The sequence below is a fragment of the Mesocricetus auratus genome, unplaced genomic scaffold (assembly GCF_017639785.1).
Source record: "Mesocricetus auratus isolate SY011 unplaced genomic scaffold, BCM_Maur_2.0 Super-Scaffold_100010, whole genome shotgun sequence".
NCBI classification, from domain to species: Eukaryota; Metazoa; Chordata; class Mammalia; order Rodentia; family Cricetidae; genus Mesocricetus; species Mesocricetus auratus.
In genome coordinates this window covers 4,134,643-4,154,441 of record NW_024429194.1, presented here as the reverse complement: position 1 = coordinate 4,154,441, position 19,799 = coordinate 4,134,643, and the positions used below count along the sequence as shown (strand labels likewise).

The window sequence follows — 19,799 nt, the reverse complement described above, 5'->3', positions numbered from 1 at the left end:
CATTTCTGTGAATCTTCCAGATCCCTTAGTGTTGTCGGGCTAGCTTTTTCCTCTTGAAGTCAGGCTTTCTCCAGTTGGCTGTGAAAGGCAGCCAACAGTGTTGTACTCATGGTATTCCAAGACAGCCACTCTGGTAGCAACTGTCTGTCACTCAAGTGGGAGGAGCATGGGGAGGAGATGACATTGAAAGCCATCCCTGGCCTATCATTGTGGCCACCATGCTGATTAGCCAACTCACCCCTGTGGCAGAGATGCAGAAAGAGGCTTAGTCAAGGCTACCTGTAATAGTAGAAGTCTAGGTCTCCAAAGGAAGACATGTCACATGGCATTTAAAGCTAGAGTGCCTCTCACCTCTATCACTAGCAATTATCTCTGCCACTCTGCAGATCTGCAAGAGTGATACCTTAAAGCAAGACCATTGCTCCATCCCCATCTAATACCTCTGGGCTCATTACCAAGATAGCATGGGGCTCTGACCTCCCGGGCTTTGCACTAAAACCTCTTAATGCCCTGGTGAGCATTTTCATCCTGAGAAGGGGATTAGAGTTTTATACCTTAAAGTCTCTGGACATTTTCTTTTGGATAGATAGCTACAGATACATTTCATAAATGATAGGACTTCAGTGAATATTTATTTGTTCCAGAAATTGAACCATGGATTAAAATTTTAAGAGACCAAATATGCTGTTTTCAGAGTCATTCTGTGACACTCCCTCCGGGTTCTGTTTGGCGGAAGTCAGTTAGGCCTGAGCTGGTGTTTCCAAGTTCGGGTGATAACAGATGTGCCAGTGTCCATGTTGTGAGGCTGGCATCATCCTGTGTGTGCTGCAGCTGATCAGGGGGTGGGGGGGGGAATAGATACTTCAGCAAGAGACTGTGGCCATGTCTGACTTTGTGAAGTGTGTGGCTGTTCAAGGACATACAGTGCTTTGTTTTATGTTGACAAAAAACTTAGATAGTTTGATTGACACTATTGAAAACATTTTTTAGAGAAATGTAATGCTCATGACTTGTGGTATTTAGAAGCCAAGTATTATTCATTCCCAAAATGGTGTTGGGCCAGGTTTTAGAGATGGCTAGAGTCGGCTCATTCAAGCTTCCTCCAGGAATTACTTTCCTTATTTGAATTATGGAATATATGCTTACCTTGTTTGGTGGATACATTGCTGAATTCCATCAGAGCGTGAACTGATCTCCATGGATGGTGGATTTAACACTCATGGTAACTAAAGTGTAACCTTTGCAGTTCCCATGACTTTTTTCTACTAAAGAAGTATTTAAATAGGCTTGATTCTGTTTGACTCTTCTAACTTAACTTGGGGAAGCCTGGCTGGAAACCATTGCATGGTATGTCCATTTCTCTTCCTGATCCTAAAAGCTATACCATGAAGACTGTCAACTTACACAAGCTTCAATTTCTGGAGACTGTCTTGTCCTTTATTTCTTGGTGTGGCTTTGGTCGGGGGACAGGAGTTGGGAGTTATGAGTGCGCACTAAGGAATAACTGAGCACTTAGGAGAGTGATCCCTGTACATAGAGCATGACCCTACCTCCACAGTCTGCCTCGTTTCCATCCATGAAGACCACGGGAAGGCTCAGATACACATCCTGTACACTCTCCCATGACTCCTCCTAGGAACCCATGAGGCATAAGAGCATCAAGTCCTTTAGCCCTATGTACTTGTTTATCAGGACTCACCTCTAAATTATCCCCGGATCTTAAGACCTGTGTTCTCTAGGATCTCCTTCCTGCCTGACCATTCTTTTTCACTTCCTACTATAGACAAGACCTGGGTCTCCCAGTGGAGCTGATTCCTGTATCCCTCACTCATGGATGGGGGAATGCAGGAGATGTCTACCCTGAAATCCAGACTGTCTCTTTCTTCCCTGTCCTGTCTCACGCTGGCTACGGATGTCATTTCTGCAAGCTATTTCCACATTTCCTTCTGCCCCCAGTAACTTACCAGTGTCATTTCTTTCTTGGTAATCTTAGCTGCTGGTGTGAACATTGCCACCCAGTCCCTGGATTTCAGTTCTCATGGGTTTCTTTTGCTCAGTCGGCTTGAAAAATAAGTGAAGTTTTTACAACTATCTTATTTTGGTTGTCTATTCTCTATTCCTTTCTCTTTCTACATCTCCCTGTATCTCCTCTCCCCACTGTATTCGTTTTTTGGGGGGGTTTCTCTGTATTGTTTTGGAGCCTTCCTGGCACTCGCTCTGTAGACCAGGCTGGCCTCAAACTCAAACTCACAGAGATCTGCCTGCCTCTGCCTCCCGAGTGCTGGGATTAAAGGTGTGCGCCACCAACGCCAGGCTCCACTGTATCATTTTGTCACCAGCATCCTCCTCTTTGTTTCATTGTCACCTCTACCTCCCTTCCCAAAGCCCATACTTTTCCTCACAGTAAATGGGCCCCTTTATACGTTCCTCCCTTTACACTTATTTATTCAAACCCAAATGTGCATATTAAATGTCTAGAAGCCGCAATCCACACATGACAGACAACTGTTGGTATTTGCCTTTATGAGTCTGGGTTATCATGCTTGAACCTCTGTTGTTTTCCATTTCTATCCATAATCCGACAAGAATACTCACTTCAGTTTGCTTTACGGTTGAGTAACATTCCATTGTGTGTATGTACCAGATTTTCATTATCCATTCATCTGTTGATTGACATCTCGACTAATTATATCTCCTGGTGTCAACATGGGTGTACAAGTGTCTCTATGGGTAGAGTGTAGAGTCCTTCTGGTATACATCTAGAAGGGGGCATGGCTGGATTAAAAGGGGTTTTTGTTGTTTGTTTTGTTTTGAGTCTTTTACCATGATTTCCATGTTGGTTGTGTTAGTTTGCATTCCTACCAACAGTGAGTGAGGGCTCCTCTTTCCCAACACAGTTCCCAGCATTTATTGTTATTTTTTTCCTAGATGGTGTCCATTCTGACCCGGGGTGAGAAATAATTTCAAAGCACACTTAATTTGCATTTTACTGAGGGGTGAATATATTGAATGCTTTTACAAGTGTCTATTGACCCTTGTATTTCTTCCTTTGACAACTGTCTAAATCATTTTGCCCACTTATTATAGGCAGTTTTCTTTTCCTAGAATTTAATTTTTACTGGTCTTTATATTTTGTAAATATATATATATACATATATATGTTCTAAATAGATATGTATAGAATGTATCTTCATATAATCATAGATAGTAATACTTTGGAGTGTAACTGGCAAGAGATTTTATCCCCATTCTGTAAGCTTTCTGTTCACTTCATTGATAATTTTATTTACTGTGCAGAGGGTCTTAGGTTTCCTATAATCTCGTTTGTCAAATCTTGAGCCTATTCCCTGTGGCACTGGGATTCTATTCAGAAACTTATTACTGGTTCTTATATCCTAAAATGTTTTCCCTTAGCAGTTTCAGTGTTTGTGATGTGGAAACAGGATACTCAGTCTAGTTTGTTGAATTATGCTCAGGATGAGAGCCATGGGTCTCCAGCTCAATCTGTTAAAAGGATCTTTTTCCAGTGCATGTTTTGTAAAAAAAAATGTATCCAAACTCATGGTTATCTCTGGGTTTCACATTTCATTAGTATACATGACTCCTTTTGTATTGGTACCATGCTGTATTTATCTCTATGGCTTTGTAATATTTTGAAGTGAAATAATGTAAGGACTCTCCAAATGTGTGCTCTTTGCTTAGAATTATTTTTGTGTTGTCATGAGAACCTTGGTTGTTTTATTTATTTTTTATTGTTGTTGTAAAGAATGCTGTGGTGTTTACATTGAATATGTTAATTTCTTCTGGCAAAGTAGCCATTTCACACTTTTTCCACCAATAGCACAGTTTAAGCTGGGTCTCCTTCTTCCTCAGAAGCTGCATAGATTTCCTCTAATGACTCAGGGCAGCTCACAGGAGGACATGACTGTAATCACCGTGTACGATGGAACCCACCAACCCTACAATATATTCTTGAAAAGTGGCCAACATCTCTGTCTATTATGACTTAATATTTTAGATAAACAGCGTCAATTTTTGAGTGATATTGAGGGGGGAATACAAATTCATTTTCTAAATGGGACTAGACAAAATGCTTAAAAATGCATCTTAGGTGGATCTGCTGAAAACAAACATCCAGGTGTCACCAGCATCTCCTGTTAGATTGGAGGTAGCGTCAGCTTTCTTAATTTGCTTGCAGATTGCATTGAATAAGTAATGAGCTGTTGATACCATAATGGCATGTACTTATAATTCCCTTGCCACTGGTCCCATGGCACCTGTGAGGCCTTGGCACCACACAGGGCAGGCATTGAGTTCTCTGCTCTGCACTCTCATTTCTAAGCTGTCTCACGCCAGGCTAGCTATACTGTTTCTGTTTCTCCAAGCCCTCACACAAACCACAGGCCCTGGATGTCCTGCTACCTCTTAGGTACCCACGAGCATTCGTATCTAGAGAAAACTAACATGCACCGTAAGTCAGAAGGCATATGCTTAGAGCAGTTTCCATTCTCTCCTTGTCCCTGTCCCTTCCTCCCGCCTCTCTCATCCTCTCTCGTCTGTGTGTACTTTCCCTAACTTGATACACCATTAATCAACACACCTTGAGTAATCGTACACTTGCCTGCCAGCTTGCCTTGTTGCTGTTTGATGGCACTCCACCGCATCACAGGCCACTGCCTCTACCATAGGAACTGGGAGCTGCAAACATACTCTGACCCAGATAGTCACGTCAGTTTTCTCAATGAATTTCTACTTGCACCTAGATTGGAGCAGTAAGGCAATGAGGAAGGCATTCCTCACCTCTCCAGTGTTGGCATTTTAGTTCATCTTACCATCTTCAGAGAAAATCAATATCTCTCTTACCCAAAACTTACCTGATGATGATATTTCCACCTCATTTCAGCCTTGTCCTACGTCACACCTTGAAAATTCAAGCCGGTAATATGTTACCATTTCCCCGCACACAGCTCCCTCGTGGAGAGCTCACAATGTTCTTTAGTGTGTATACATCTGTGCTAATGAGTCCTGCCTGCGTTAGGTGTCCGTGGAGGCCTTGGGTGTTGCATCCCCAGGATCACTTAGCTTTGGATGCTGTGGTCAGCCACACCCATTGTAATTTCTCCCGTCCCGTTGCCTCTGTTTTGATGACCACGCCTCTCAGTTTGAAATAGCATCCTATGCCTGCTTCCTGGTCTTTCTGTCTTATCTTTTATTTTTCCTGAGGGTTATTGCTTCTTATTCCTTCGTCACTTTATGATGGAATTCTTTCAGATTTTTTTTACAGACTCATATATTATTAGGTCTACAAAAAAAAGAAGACAAAAAAAGAAAAAAACACAGAGTCCATACCAAGTGTAGCAAACTGTGTGTTGGGCAGTACGGGCAGCACCCAATGAGATGTGTTACCTGGGGAAAGAGAGTGTTGAGTCTATGGAGAGAGTCAGGTAGGAACATAATGTCTGTCAACTTTGGGTCCAGCAACAAGGAAGTCTGGGAGTAACCCTCAATGTCTCTCTCCTCCTGCCCTCCTAGCTCCTGTTGACATTTGGCACTGGCCAAAACCCAAGCCCTCAACCAGGGAATGGAGGCTGACAGTGTCTCTGAAGACCTGACTTTCTAGGCCAGTGTACTTGGGGGTGTGCCCGCGGCCAGCTGCTTTAGCACTTTGCTAGAGTTTCTCTCTACAGGCCTCGCCTTTCACAGGCGCGGTTCTCGCAGGGTGCCATGATCCTGACCTCTGACCCGTATCTTCCCCCATCTAAAGAACACCTGGACGCAATCCTTCATTTCTTCACTACACATTTTGGTCTGACTGTTTTTTGTAGGACCTCAATTCAATGCGAACATTGCTCCCAATCAGACGCAGAAGAAACTGCCCCAAGCAAGTTCAAACCCCGTGTCTCATCCTGGATTCCTTATTTAAAAAAGAAAACATGGGCACATTTCCTCTTTGGTTTTTATTTATTTGTGTGCAAACAGTTATTCAACAAGTCTTATTTTTGGGGTTGTTGTCTCATGACTCTCCCTCCTACATTCTCCCCCCCAATAGAGAAATCCACATTCATTAAGTTTGCAAGAACTTACAGTGCTTATTACTATTTTTTTAAAATCCTAAACAAATAGCTTTATTATTTCGGGGATGTTATTAGTCATAAACTTCTTATGTGCTTGTACAAAAATTTATTAGAATTAGGAATTTCAGAAAATAGGCACTCATTACTATGCCTAATACATAAGCAGAATAATAAAATACCCCCTCTTAATTTAATAGAACAATTTTATATCCAATAGCATGCTTATTGAAAACAATGAAGTAGTTCATGTATTAAAATATATCAAGAAAATACATAATAAAGTGTTATTTGTAGCATAAATATAGGCTAGAAAATTCATTTCTGTAACCTACATTATTATTTATTTTTATAAGCCTAAAAGTCTAGTATTTTAAATCATTGATAAATAGAGAAGCACAGAGTTTTTTTTAAAAAACAGGAATTCTCCAAAAATAACAATTACATGAATAGTGACTTAGTCCATCAATATTTCCTTTGCATTATGGATCCAACATTGGGAGATAGGCTGGCTCTTGGGTGGCTATCTTGGGAGTCATATCCATTATCATATCATATTACTCTAAGATCATTATCATAAGTGTAGATGTTAATAGATCAGTCTCCCTATAGACTTGGGCTTTTAAGAAGACTAAACTCAAATCTAAATTCTTAAATACTACTTCCTCAACAGAGCTGTACCTCATCCCATAGAGGGCATCATATAAAAGGAATGATTTGTGACCTACATGTTTTACTATTGCACACATGCAAGGCTCATATTAATTTTGTAAGCCCATGAGTTTTTCCTTTTTCTGTGATTCTTATATAAGCTATTAGAATAGGAAAGATAAACATGTAGGATAGTGATTGCTGTCTTTCTTACTTCAGACATTTTGGAAGTCATTCTCATGATGTGTCAACTCCTAGTCATTGTATATCTGTATCTCTATCTATCTATCTATCTATCTATCTATCTATCTATCTATCTATCTATCGACTCTTTCTCTGCCTCTCCTCTTCCCAGAAGTCTCCTAACCTATACCTCCTGCCTGGCTGCTGGCCAGTCAGCATTTTATTAAACCAGTATGAGTGGCAAGTCTTTACAGTGAACAAGAGCGTTATCCCACATCATCATCCACATGCATATCTATCTGTAGGTATTTCCATTTAGCTGACATTACCCATGCGGATAGTGCGTAATTGTATGATTTACTTTGTATGCGTTGTGTCATGTTGTTCACTGTTTTTGCATCACTTCTTGTATTGGTTTCTGTGCACTTAGTTCTCATTGGGAATTCTGAAAAATTGCAGCTAACCATGGTACGGTTTTCTCAGATCACAGGAGGACTGTGTGTTTCCCCCCTGCTCTCAGTTCACCAGGAACCGAACATTAACTTCAGCCATCACATGCTTGCATCTTCTGGCTCTATTATTTCTTGACTTTCCCCGATGGTTTAGGTTGGACTCTATAGAGCTATCTGAGGGTAGCAATGACCTCCTTGTTGTCAGCCATCTCCATTCATTATTTTTGCTGTCGTTCTCTTTGTTTCTTTGGTTTATAGTCAAGGCTGGCCTTGAACTTGCTGCAATCCCTTTGCCTCAGTGTTCCCCATCCCGGGGTCCCAGATATTGGCCACTATGTCCAGAATCTTAATATCCTGCTGGACATTACCACCTCACAGAATCATTCTTTTACATAAATTGCTTGCTTCCTTCTTGAGTTGATCGTATACAGATAGATAGATCTACAGTGGAAATTCAGAATTTCAAGACGAATTAAGAATGTGTGCTGAAACAGTTCCTTTCACTGCTGTCCGGAAAAGAAGATGAGGACAGTGGCAGCCTGCTGAATGATTGTCAAAGGAAATTGTCTCTAGATTAACAGTGAATGTGCAGTGTTTGCCGCCTGTGCTCAATTTGCTGCTCCAGTGCTTCATACACTTTATGGCAGAGGTAATGAAAATCTTCATACACTTTATGGCAGAGGTAATGAAAATATTTATGTTAGCTATAATCATAAGCTGATTTTGAGGTGCCTTGTCCTCCTCACGCTTCCTATGAACGAGGTTTTTGTTCCTAGCATACTGCCCACAGGTGTGCAGCCACGGGGCACCAAATGTGTCTGCTGCCATTCCTACAGACGAAGCATTTAAAGCTTTGCTTTTAACGAGAATGAAAACTCTTGGAATTGTATTATAAATTTGGGCATTTTTATATCTGGCACTAATTTTACGGCGAGATTATAGCCTGTGGGGGAATGGATTATCTCTGCGGTAAGTGTGGTCGTGGCTCTGGAGAAATGGGAACTTGTGCAGATGCTTTGTAAAGATGAGCAGAACCAGGTGGTTCCCTGTCTTATGAGAGTGAGACGGTGTATGTCTTTCTAAAGTTATTCTTTATTGTTTTAGGTAAGACCATGGGTTCAATAGCAAACACGCCGATGAAGCACTCGGTTGCCATGGTCAGACCTTACAGAAGCACTGAAAACCCTTGTTTCAAGACTGCAGGCTGTGTAGCTAAAGAATGTAGACCTCCGTTTTCATCCACAGTGTGCTAAGAGTCTGTTAGAGAATGAAATGGCTACCATTTGCTCACTGAATTTTCAACCCCCCCTTAGGAAATATGATCAATGTGAGCACTGTAAAAACAAAATTAAGTTCAGAGCAGCTGTAGTGAAAACTATTAATTTTTCCACGTAAACCTAAAAGTTTCCACAAGATTTGCCTGGGGTGACGACTGGATGGTGAAGTGTGTGGGTATGCAAACACAAGGACTACGTTCTGATCCCCCAGCTACGCGGGACACCCAGTGATAATTCCAGCAATGGGAGGCAGAAAGAAGGGGTCCCTGAAAGTCAGTGGTCCCCCCCAATCTATCCCACTAATGGGTGAGTTCATCAGTGAGAAACTGCCTCAGGAAAGTAAGTGAAGAGCCGCAGCAGACAAATAGACAGCGGAGCTCTGGCACACCCGTAGACACATGCACACACATGCATGTGCATTCCCACAATGCTTGTCAGGATGTTAGAAGTGGAGTTGAAGATGGAGCAGGAAGGAGACACCAGTGCATGACTTTGGAAACCCTGAGTAGATCTGGAGAGAGTGATCTGGGAAAAGATTGAGATTGCAAACCTACAATGGGCGTGGGCTTGTGAAGGGCAAGAACACAGGCAGGGGCTGTTCTTTTTACCTGGGAGAAAGCACAAGTTTCAAAGCCACAGTGAGATGGAAATGGCAAGTTCACTACGTGCATCTTAGTAGCTTTGTATGCAAGTTGGGTCAGTGACAGGTCAGAATAAAAATATTTTTGAAGTACATATATTCTTTTTATGTTGTTTTGTTTTTTATGTCCTTCACAGTCTTCTCCTTGTCCTCAATCCCTGCTTGGGTAATGATAATTTGATTGGTCCATTGCATAAGCACTACTTATCATGGAAAACTATCTGTCGTTCTGAGCTGTGCCTCTTCATTATTCAGTATTATCTCATTTTTGCCACAAAAGTGATCTCCTGTCTCTGGAGTGTGTGTGTGTACATACGTGTCTTTGTATGCATGTGCATGTGTTTGTGTGTGCATGCATGTTTGTGTGTGCATGTTTGTGTGTGCATGTATTGTGTGCATGTGTGTATACTTGTGTGTGTGTGTGTGTGTTTTAATTCTGCTACAGATTCTGTCAGCCTCACAGTCTATTTCCTTGCATAATCTTCGCAGTTAAAATTTACCATTTTCTGGCTGTCACAGTGATCTGGCCTTGGCAAACCCTTAACCTTCTTCAAGGCTCTTCAAATCATTTGTCAAAACCACACAATGTGGATGTTATACTACCTGTAACCTAAAGAGTATGTATCATACACAATCAAAGCGTGTGCACCATGTCCAGCATTGTTGCACTTGGATTGCCGTGGCGCTCTGAAAGAGCACGGTCAAGAATTCTGCCTGTGGTGGAACAGACACCTGGCATGCACACTACTCTGAATGCCTGAGTGTCATCCCTTAATAAAGCTCATAGGAAGTACAATGAACTTGAAGCCTCCTTAGCCGCGAGCTATGAGTAATAGATGCCAGGATAGCATACCTACATCCAATTCTGTATCTGCAATGAAATCTAAGGGCCCAGCTTCAGCTTAATATATCTTAAGTTATCTAACCTATGCATTAAATTGATGTTGGAGCAGATATTGTGAAGGTCACATATAATAAGTAAGGTAGTATCACCATGTACTGATAATTTCTGTAAGCAATGGAATAGAAGACTTGGAATATATATCTTCAAAGCCTGTTAAACTAAAAATTAATATTTTAAAATCATTTGGCAAGAGAAACAAGTATAGTAAATACTTATGCTAATAAAGTTATTGTAACTGGATTTTAATTTTTCCTAAAAATTCTATCTCCTGTCTACTCATATTACCATCTTCATTTATTTTTTTTATTAAACTTTTTACACATTTTACTCTCAGTTCCCTTTCCCTCCTCTCCTCCCCTGCCCCCCAATCCTCCCAATCTCCCATTCTACTCAATCCCCCTACTGCTCCCCAGGGACAGTAAAGGCTTCCATTAGGGATTTTCAGAGTCTGTCATATCATCCTGGGCAGGGCCTAGGTCCTCCCCCATGTGTCCAGGCTGAGAAAGCATCCCTCCATGTGGAATGGGCTCCCAGAGTCTATTTGTATGCCAGGAATAAATACTGCTCTACTCTCCAAGGTCCCATAGATTGCCAAGGCCTCTTCTCTGAAACCCAGGTTCAAGGAGGAGGGGTGTCTGGATCAGTCCCATGCTGGTCTCTCAGGCATCAGTCTGGGATCCATGTGTTCCCCCTTGTCTAGGTCAGCTGCCTCTGTGGGTTTTGCCAGCCTGATCGTGATTCCTTTGCTCATCACTCCTCTTTGTGACTGGGTCCCAGGAGTTCAGTTCGTTTTTAGTGGTGGATGTCTGCCTCTGCTTCAGTCAGCCACTGGATGAGGGTGCTAGGATGGCATACAAGGTAGTCATCAATCTCATTACCAGAGGATGGCATTTTATTTAGACTTAATGCCAGTTGGTGTCATTCTTGTAGATCTGTGAAGATCTCACTAGTGCCAGATCTCTCCTCCAACTTATAATGGCTCCATCTATTATGATATCTCTCATCCTTCTCTCCTCTAATATTACCCTGGCTCAACCTTCCTGCTCCCCTGTGTCCTATCCCCTCCTCTTTTTCCCTCTCTTTCTCCCATCTCCTTCTCCTCTCCCCTCCAATTAGGAGATCTGGTCCCATAACCCTTCTCCTGGTCTTCCCTCCTCTTAGGGTCCTCCCTGCTTCCCAGACTCTCTGGCTATGGGATTGTAGGCTGGCAATCCCCTGATCCATGTCTAAAATCCATATTTTAGTGAGTACATACCATGTTTCTCTTTTTGTGACTGGGTTACCTTACTCAGGATGGTTTCTTTTAGTTCCGTCCATTTGCCTGCAAATTTCAAGATTCCATTTTTCTTCTTCTGAGTAGAACTCCATTGTGTAAATGTACCACATTTTTTCTATCCACTCCAGTTGAGGGGCATCTAGGTAATGCTGTTATGAACATAGTTGAGTAGATGTCCTTATTGCATGAGTGTACATCTTTTGGGTGTATTCCTAAGAGTGGAATTGTTGGGTCTTGCGGTAGACTGAGTCCCATTTTCCTGAGGAATCTCCATACAAATCTCCAAAGTGGCTGCACAAGTTAGCCTTCCCACCAGCAATGTAGAGTGTTCCCCTTTCTCCACATCCTCTCCAGCATAAACAGTCATTGGTGTTTTTGATTTTAGCCATTCTGACGGGAGTGCCATCTTGTATGTTGTTCCAACAGTGGGTTTGAGCCCTTACACTGTATGAAGCACGGCACTAAGATCCCTTGTGCCAGCAAAGGCCTGGAGAGAAAGATATGCTTTCCAGGGTGAGACGAAGTTCCAGGGTGGGCAATGGAAGATGCTGGAAGATAGTGTCTCTCAGATGGTACATAGCTTCAGATCTTTACTAGGGAGTTAATCCATAGTGATTTTTTTAACATGGTGATTTAACTCCTAAATGTCCAAGTCATTAGTTACTGATAACACTGGAAGTGTTACTGCCTGATTGGCAGAAATAAAGGCAATGACCGATTGATTAATGACCTGACCTCTGGTTTGAAGTTCACAGAGAGAAGAACAAGAAGAATCTGCATTTTCTCTATGGACTCTCAGAGTTGTGAAAAATCATTAATGTACAAAACATGATGTGTGGAATGATTTGGTTTTCAAAACGCCTCTGAGCTTTTCAGAGAGATTCTGTAAATAGCCACCATTGCCAATACCCTCTAATAACTTGGCCATCTGGTCAGAATTTTTTAAATTGGATTTTTTTTCACTCCAGAGATGTGAAGATCAGAAATGATGAAAATATCTCTCATAAAGATGGTATGGGTTCACAGTGTTTACTGTGTATCCCAAGGGTAGATAATGCCCACAGAGGGACAAGAATCCCACCCAGGGGACCAGGAAGGTTTGATCATAAGTCAGTCCAAGCAGCCTTGTGGGAGGGGAGGGATCTTTAAGGATGCCTGCGTAGCATAGGGAAATGTTGAGTGGAGTATATCAGAGTGTTATACCTGCTGTCAAAGGAACTCTGAATAGTGTGCTACTTTTTCTTTTCAGACCTGCAAAGGTTTGACTTCTCACGGCAAAGTTCCTGAGCCTGCTTGTCTTGTCTTGTGTATTTTGCCTTACATCTCCCTGTTTGGGCACATTGGCGATCACCAGCCTCACTAATGACTGGTGTCAATTGGGTTTAAGTCATTTGAGTGTGTGCAGGAGCATCCCCTGAGAAGGAGGGTATTGACAATTGGTTTTGTTGATCCTTTGCTGGCCTTCAGTTTTCAAAGTATCTGCTGAGCCTTTTGTATATAATTTGATTGAATTTTCTGTCACCTTTAGTCTGATGGATATGTTGCAATTGAGCTTACCTTTTCCTCTTTTTGAGAAACTGGAGTGTCTGATCAATGACAAAACTGAATTTATCAATTTATTCTTGTATGATTAATGCATGTGCATGCAAAACCTTAAATATCTCAGGATCGCAAAGGTTTTTTTTATCATGCTCCTAAAATTTTACCATGTTTTTTTTCTCTTATTATGTTTTAATTTATCTTTAGTCATCCACTAGAAAACACAGTGAATTCAGAGTGACACTAACCTGAGGAGTGACAAGATGTGAAACTTAAGTAGATAGATGCCCTAAACTCTCTGAACCTCAATTTCCTAAATAGATTCTCAATAAATTGTGGTTATAATAGTATTCAGACTTATGACTCCCTGTCTCATTCAATGGAGAACTCCCTGATAACATCCCATCATTCAGTTGCTCAAACCATCATAGACTATGAGGGTCCAGTCTCTTGAAAATACCACTTTTGGACTGTTCGGTGTTGTAAGTGCAGACACTGATAACTCTCCAGTGTTCCTTATGTAGCTAGTACTCCCCTTTTTTGAGTTCATATAATTGAAATACTCTGTTATGGATGTTCACCTCATCCATTTTTTACCATGGGTTTTTACAGCTTTAGCGTTTGCATCTATGATCCAATTCAAGTTCATTCATATGTGATCTATAAGGTCAATTTAACCTGTGTGTAGACTGTAAGATAGATTTAGCCCACTCATTTTTGTTAAGTATGACAGTCTACATATCTGCTCCAGGGGCATTGTTGGAAAACTGTTGTTCTTCCATCAATAACTCCAATGAAATACATACATACATACATACAGACATACATACATACATACCTGTTACATGTGTTTTCTTGTTCTGTTAATGTGTTTGTTTCTCCAGTCAGTACAATGAGTGCCAGTATAATAATTGTGCCGGCACTGTCTCTAGGAGCTGGGTGCAAACCCTTCAAAGTGGCCCGTCTCTACAGAATTGTTCAGAACATGCTATATCGTTTTCCTTTCTATGCATTGTCACAGTGATACTGAAAGAAAGCCTTATGTCTTTTGCCTTTGTTGGTGGTTTTCGTGACAGAGTTGTGCCTATGCAGGTGAGACTAGCCTGGAACTTGCTGTAGAGAGACAAGGTTGAACTCAAAGCTGCTGTCTGCTAACTCAGCTTCGCACGGGCTTGCTTCCTGTTTTCGGGGCAAATTTCTGAATTCGTTGAGGGTTCAGGGAATAATGTCATCTACAAAACTACTGAGTTTTGCAGTCTTCTGAGTATCATTATGCTCTCCGTTGATGAGGGCCACGTTGAATTTGGCCCAGCAATGCTTTTGGAGCATGGGCATCTTGCACTGTTCGTTATTTTCTTAACATGCTTTGCTAACATCTCCTTTAGGTGGCAGCAGTGGGAGTTGAGGGGTGGCATACAGAGGTCTTGCAATTTAGTTAGCTCAGGCTAGCCTGGTACTCTCAATCCAGGCCTCAGCTTGACTGAGTTCTGGAATTATAGCTCTATACCACCATACCTATGCTCTTCATTTCAAAGGAAATTCTATTCTAAATAGGTTTGTAAATTATTCATCACAGTTGCTCGTTTGTCGGTATGTAGGAGCCCAATTATTTTATGTTGCTCTTTAACTCTGAACTATTGCTAAGTTCTTTTTTGTATTTCTATCATCAACTTTATACTTCGTACAGAAAAAAATATCATGTGTGAATAATTCATCTCTTATTCTGAACTTTTTATTTTTGCTAAGCACTCATGAGATAATATTTAGTAAGGTACTGGCTGTAAGTTTCTGGTGGGGGGATGGTCCTTCTGTATATATGTTTCCCTTATTGTCTGATGAAGAAAACACAGGTTGGTCAGTAGCCGGGCAGGGAGTAAAGGTGAGGCTACCAGAAGAGGAGAATGGTGTGGGGAGGAGGCAGAGAAGATTCACCAGTGAGACGCTATGAAAAGCTGAGGGAGGAGTAACAGGTCTAAGCATTCTCCAGTAAGATAAAGCCATGCGGAAATGCTTAAATTGATAGAAATGGGTTAATAATTAAGAGAGCCAATAAGCCAATAAGAAGCCTAAGGTACCGGCCAAATAGTTTATAATTAATATAAGTCTTTGTGTGTTTATTTGGCGCTGATTGGCTGTGGGACCAGGCGGAAAAGAAACTCCAGCTACAAGTTTCTTATGGATGTCCTTCCCTTGTCGGGTTGAGGGAGCCCATGCACACAGGAGGATCTGTCAGAGTGCGTAGAACGTGATAAGATGCGTTGCTTTTGATGTCGGTGACCATGCCACTCTTCCATATCCGGCTGTGTGGTGAGCTGACCGTGACTACAGTGAGGAGCTGACCTCACCTATCCTGTGTCTTTGCTCTTCTTCATTCCTCTGAAGGGAGCTTCGATTCGTCACTATTTCCCTCCAGCCTAAAATGTCTCATTTAACATTTCTTGTATGACATACCACAAATCTATAGTTGATTACTTTTCTGGGTTTTTTATTTTTTTTCCATTTCGTTATTTTTCCTCTTCTGAAGGATGTTCTTTTAAAATTAAGAATTCTGACTTGGCAGACAATTTTTTGGTCTCGTGGCTCACAATCAGCCAACTGTCCTGTCCTTTCCTAGTTTTCATAACCTTCCATTTCCTTCCTATTTATTGAGCCCGAGTTTTCCCATTCTTCTTAAATTTGCAGAGCAGTGTTTTGAGCTGAGATAGCAAGGAGGTTTTTTAACTTCCGTTCTCCTGAGTTTGCTCTGTTGTGACTGTCCTCCTGCTCTTCCCCTTGGTGCATTTCTTCTGCAGCCCAGACTTGATGTTACCTGGCAAATCCCCAGGGCACTGCTCGTTACATAAGCCTTGTACTCTCTGTTCTCTTGTCTTAGTTCATGCCACTTACCCTCTTTCCTGACTCTTCTCACATGCAGTTCATTTTGCAAGATTTTTACCTCAGATATTTTTGCATTCCAGTTCTAGAACTTTCCCCCTGCTTCACCTTTACCCTTACTGTGCAGAGACTCTTCATCTGTTCATTCATCAATAATGTTTTTATTGAAAATATCTCAATCGATACTTTAAAGTGAATTACAGCATGTGGGTTATCTCAGTTTGTTCCTTCTGGATTTCATAGGTGATAGGGATTATTCTTTAAACGGTAGGTGTTATCAGGCAGATAACTATTTGTGATTCTTTTACCTGTTGGTTCTTGGCTTACCATATCCATGGGGTTCGTCTAGAGTAGCCCTTCTTTCTGCAAATGCAGTGGCTTTAGTGGCTCAGTCAAATTCTGAAGGTTTAACTAGAGAATCTTCACCGCCGTTCTCTGCACTCATGGTGACACGTGACCTCTCGTGGTTTGTTTCCCACGGAGTCTGCATGGCTTCTTAACATCTCAGACTCCACGAATGTAGTCTCAACCTTGACCAAGGTCTTCTCAGTATCCCCTGAAAACTTTATTTCTGCAGCTGTTTCTTCTCCCTCCTATGTCCTTCAACTTCCCAGTCTTTTTCATCTCTGAACCCCTGCCAGTTGTCCTCTGCACAGGTGGCTGATATGCTTGGTTCTACTCTTGGATCACCAGCAAGAAAGTTTCTCCAGGCAGACATTAAGCACTTATCTAGAATGCCTCCCTTTACTACAGATTCCATTTCTTCTGTGGGTCTGCATGTGGTAGTGCATGCCTGTAATCCTAGCACTTGGAAAGCTCTAATGTGATTGTGATGTTCAAGGCCAGCCTGGGACATATAGAGAGTTCAAGGCCCACCTATATGTACCAAGACCTTGTCTTGGAAACATACCCATGCTGTTCATTTTAAAAGAAATGCTATTGTAAATAGATTCTTAAATTATTTTTATAGTTATTTGCTGCCAGGATGTAATAGCTGGGATAATAAGCATGTACAACCAGACACATGGCATGAATAACAACTTTGCATTAAAGAAGGTATATTCTCCATCTAATTGGCCATGAAAACAAGAAAATACATAAGAGAGTGGTAGAACTGTTTGTCGTTTTGCTTCATAAAAAATTCACTTTATCATCCAGACAGCATGCTTTAAAACAGTTTATTTTGCATTCAAGAACTAAGCACTTAATTTTCATTTCATATGTGGTTGGATTTTTAATTCCTTATATGCATAATTGGGATGCGTGGGGGCATATACATACGTATATATGTACGTGCACATGTGTGCATGTGTGTATATACTGATGTCCATGTACTTAATAAATAAAATACAAAATGATAATAAATGAGTCTGTATACCAAGTGGGTTTCTAGACTAGACTCAGGTCCTATCACAAGAGCCCTGCTCATACTGTCCTTTGATAACCTATGTATCCAGGAGAGAGAGAGTGTGTGTGTGTGTGTGTGTGTGTGTGTGTGTGTGTGTGTGTGTGTGTGTGTTCTGGGAATTGAACTCAGGTTCTATACTTGCTAGGTGAGCAGTCTTCTACTGAGCTGTTTCCCCAGCTCCAGTAAATTATTTCCCTGCTTGCCTCCGTTGTGCATGGAGTCTCTGCTCATCTGCGAGGATTTGGGAGCATGCGGCTTCTTTGTGCTTTGATTCACACCCTTTTCACCAGTAATGGGCTTGTGTTGACTCCAATTTGTTGACTGTCATTGCTATGACTGTGACGTGTTGGCTGCAGGACAGTCACCAAGAGTAAGCAGCATCCGCCTCTCATCCATGCCAGTATCGGCTTAGCTGAGAAAACACGCCGGCCGTGCTCCTCCCAGTTTCAGTCAATGTTTGATAAAATTGTCATTTTCCTGCCTCCTTAATTTATCTGAAAAAAAAAACGTGTTACAGGAAGGAGCCTTTCTCGGCATCATTACAAACGCTGCACGATGGAACACCTAAAATGTTGTTTCTGCAGAAGGTGTGCTGCTTTATGCCATTTGGATTGCACCTTCAGACGTTTGTCTTCACATGGTTTAAGGAAGGGAAAGTGAATGGTAATGGCGACATAGTCATCCCTTGAACACCTTTCACCAGATCCATTTTGACGGCTGGGACCATAAATACGACTACTGGATGGACGCTGACAGCCCTGACATTCACCCCATTGGGTGGTGTGACTTGACAGGGCATCCCTTGGAAGTACCGTATGGTAAGCAGCTTTCCCTTAGCCTGAATTCCACTCTTACTGTTGCTTATTCATGCTAATTACAGTCACTGGAAAACTAAGTAACAGGTAGGTGGGTTAATTAATAGCCGTTAAAGCTAACTCTGGGAGCCAGGTTTTCACGATTAAGGCTCAAAGGACACGGTTTATGGAGGTGAGAAGCAATAATCGCTATGAAGTAATTCCCATGTTTTCCAAAGCAATCTTTCTTTTCTCCTCTTTGGCTTGAAGAACTGAGCCAGCGTTTCTAAGTTCATCTAATCTTTGTCACTGAATTTGGATCAGTCTTTAAGAACCCCCATGCTAAGTGTAACTTACGCTATAAATTATGAAATTTTCCAAAAACTATTTTAAATCCCAGCGGTTTTAAGAATGAGAGCGAAGGGACACTCTTCTCTGGTGGGATCTGTGGTATTTCCGCCTTTCTGGCCACTTATAGCTAAGGAAGAAATTAAGCACTCTAAATTCTAATGAGCTTCCAAGTGAAATACCTTATTTCGTCTGGGGGAGTCCTGTGACCCAGTTAGGATGGCATGGCTAATCACTAGTTCCAGGCCTTGGTTCCAGCGTTCTCCATTATTGAGTTTGTCTTTTTCCCCTTGCTGGTTCTCCTTCGGCTTCTTGTGGGAGAAGCCTGAATGTTAATAGTGAGAGCTCCTTGTTGTGGGGTATGTGTACACTGCGTGAAGGTGTGTCTCTGTGATTGGTGTCATAAAAGGCTACACTGCCAATAGCTAGGCAGGAGGTCTAGGTGGGACTTCCAGGCAGAGAGAGGAAGTAGGAGGTAGAATCGAGCCTCATGAGAGAGACGCAAGGAGACACAGAGGAAGCAGGGTGGGCGGTATGGGACAGAACATAGATTAGTAGAAATGGGTTGATTTAAGTTGCAGGAGCTAGTTAAAAACAAGCCTAAGCTAAGGTCGTGCTTCCGTAATTAGTAAGCCCCCGTGGTCGTTAATTTGTGAGCGGATGGCCCTAAGGAAAATCTAACTATGTATGCCATTCAACACGGAGGCTTGAATATCCGAACATAAGGTCTGAGAAAGCTAAGGGACATTCTGGACAAGGAGCCAGACTTCCTTGGCCTGCAGTCTCTCCAGCAGACTGATGCTCGGTGGTATGCAGAGGCGTGGCTATTGGCCGACATGGCGGTTTAAGGTTTTTGTCATGTGATCAGAGAACACTGTGGATGCTTATTGAAGTCAGGTGCAGAGACAGGAAGCCTCTAAAAAGGGGGAGTATGCTTAAAAATGTACTTAGGTGCTGAAGAAAGAAAAGAAAATGGGTATAGACAGTTGCTAAAAATACCAATAGCTTAAAAACAGAGAAGACTTTAAAGAAAGAAATAAAGTAATATAAGAAGAGCAAGCCACGGAAAGATTGGAGGTACACAGGATGTCTGGATCCTGTACGGCGCTTCGTTGACTTTGAATTTTTTAAATGTTAATGTGTAAAAAAGCAGCAGATGCTGAGAGACACTGGCTTATAGAAACTGATAGATTAAGCCAATCCATATGTTTTAAGGATGTCTTAACATCAAAATGAAAGTCAGAAAACATGTTGAGTTTGGGGGAGACGTTATGCCTTTGTTTCCTCAGGAAACAAAAGTTATGGTTCTTTTCAAGATTAATGAGGGCCAGATTTGATTGGGGGAGGCCTCCTGAAAATCTTGACTACAAACATGAAAAGAA

General features: G+C 41.7%; 1 protein-coding gene across 1 annotated transcript in view; it reads left to right on the top strand.

Moving 5' to 3' along the window:
* The window catches only part of L3mbtl4 (L3MBTL histone methyl-lysine binding protein 4), a 398,535-nt gene that overhangs the window by 202,108 nt on the left and 176,628 nt on the right, over positions 1 to 19,799 (top strand). Inside the window, exon 14 of the mRNA XM_040752887.1 lies at positions 17,979 to 18,093. Coding sequence (XP_040608821.1) covers positions 17,979 to 18,093 — 115 coding nt within the window. The remainder of the gene's footprint in view (positions 1 to 17,978; positions 18,094 to 19,799) is intronic.